Raw genomic sequence first — 2,061 nt, 5'->3', positions numbered from 1 at the left:
GTTGCTTTAGATATATCTGATAGTTTGTGTAGATAATGAGGATTTAAAGTAAATAAAACAAACCCTTTATTTGTAAAAGTAATGAAATTGTATATATAAGGATCTACATCTAATATCATTTTATTAAATTTCATATAGTGAACTAAACATTTGTTTTACTCTGTGCTGGACTGTATTTATATAAAAATGCTTCACAATATAAACAATATAGTCAGTCCCGTTGCTGTTTATGCTATATTGAGCACATGAACTTCACCATTCGGCATCACCAATGGCTTTTGAAAACACATAGTCTCTTCCTCCAAAACTCATGACACCATCTTTCAAATAGAATTTCCACTTGTTCTTGTTGCGCTGAATCTGGAGGGAGAAAAATATTTTAAATTATTTAATTTTACAAGTGAAAGGAATTATGTACAATTCTTTGCTTCTTACTGAGGATTATTCTGGCTGAAACTGGGTTTTCCTTAAAGATCAGAGTGACCCAAGATCAGTTACTGTTTCCTTTAATGAATATTTGAGTTTCTGTGTGGTACGCCTGTTTTGAGCCACAGGAATTGTACCGATGATTTTATTTTAAAAAAAAATACATAGATTTGTTTTTATATATGAAAAATCTCTGTCTTTGAGAAAATACCTGGATGGGAAATTTTTTTTTTTTTTTTTTTTTTTTTTTTTTTTTTGGTTTTTGGGCCACACCCGGTAACGCTCAGGGGTTACTCCTGGCTATGTGCTCAGAAGTTGCTCCTGGCTTGGGGGACCATATGGGACACCGGGGGATCGAACCGCGGTCTGTCCAAGGCTAGCGCAAGCAAGGCAGGCGCACCTTACCTTTAGCGCCACCGCCCGGCCCCTGGATGGGAAATTTAAAGGTGTTAAGAGCTAAGAAAAAATAAAGCAGAAACAAGAAAATCACACAATGTTTGAAGCAGGAAAGTCAGGGTGAGCCAGACCTGAGGGAAGTTGAAGGCAAAGAATAGGAAGAAACTGAATGAAGAAAAGTCCCAGCAAAGGGCAACAGAGGTGCAAAAGTCTCAAAAGGGCAGGCGTAGCTTGGTCAAGACCAGTATGAGTTCAGCATATCAATTTAAAAAAAATTAAAAAAAAAAAACAGAGGGTATTATTCGTATAATCAGGAGTGAGGAAAAGGCTATGTTGCATTTTTTTTAATTTTTTATTTAAGCACCATGATTACAAACATGATTATAGTTGGGTTTCAGTCACAAACAGAATATGTTGCATTTTTAAGAAGAGAACCCACAGCAAAGCACTTAACAAGGCCACTCTATTGGCTCTTTGCTTTCAATAAATCATCCTAGAAATGGCCCAGATGAAAACTAGAGACCTTGCTACTTTAAGAGGTAAGAAGTCATAAAGTCATTGTTACTAGAGCTGGAGCAATAGTGCAGTGGTAGGGCATTTGCCTTGCATGTGCCTGACCCAGGATGAACCGTGGTTTGATCCCCCAGCATCCCATATGGTCCCCTGAGCCAGGAGCGATTTCTGAGAGCAGAATCAGGAGTAACCCCTGAGCATCACTGTGTGTAGCCCAAAAACAAAAAAACAAAACAAAAAAAAATTGTTTCTTCTGGGTAAACAACTAGTGACTCTTGAAATACCTTAGAAACAAATCATCAAAATCAAAGGTTAAAAATTCAGACTAGGGGCCGGGCGGTGGCGCTGGAGGTAAGGTGCCTGCCTTGCCTGCGCTAGCCTAGGATGGACCGCGGTTCGATCCCCCGGCGTCCCATATGGTCCCCCAAGCTAGGAGCGACTTCTGAGCGCATAGCCAGGAGTAACCCCTGAGCGTCAAATGGGTGTGGCTCAAAAACCAAAAAAAAAAAAAAAAAAAAAAATTCAGACTAGCTTTTGATTGCCAATGCTCAAATCATGAAGAGAAGCCTGCGACTAGGATTCAGATGAACTTTGTGAAGTTCAAGAAACTATAAACTTCTATTTGTATGTGAAGGGAAAGTCCTAATAATGAAAATTTTTTCTTCTCTGAATTGGAACCCACTTGTGCACTTCACAAGTGAACATATCTTTAAAAATCACTTTCTG

The 2,061-nt window shown here is 38.7% G+C and overlaps 1 protein-coding gene across 1 annotated transcript in view; it reads right to left on the bottom strand.

Moving 5' to 3' along the window:
- Positions 1–252: 252 nt before the first annotated feature.
- Positions 253–2,061, bottom strand: part of GTF2A1L (general transcription factor IIA subunit 1 like) — a 44,814-nt gene continuing 43,005 nt past the window's right edge. The window contains exon 9 of the mRNA XM_049785035.1: positions 253–360. Within this exon, the coding sequence (XP_049640992.1) occupies positions 253–360 (108 nt within the window). The remainder of the gene's footprint in view (positions 361–2,061) is intronic.

This window comes from Suncus etruscus, chromosome 12 (assembly GCF_024139225.1).
Source record: "Suncus etruscus isolate mSunEtr1 chromosome 12, mSunEtr1.pri.cur, whole genome shotgun sequence".
Classification (NCBI taxonomy): domain Eukaryota; kingdom Metazoa; phylum Chordata; class Mammalia; order Eulipotyphla; family Soricidae; genus Suncus; species Suncus etruscus.
Note: the sequence above shows the minus strand (reverse complement) of the source record. Positions and strands in the feature narration are given on the sequence as shown.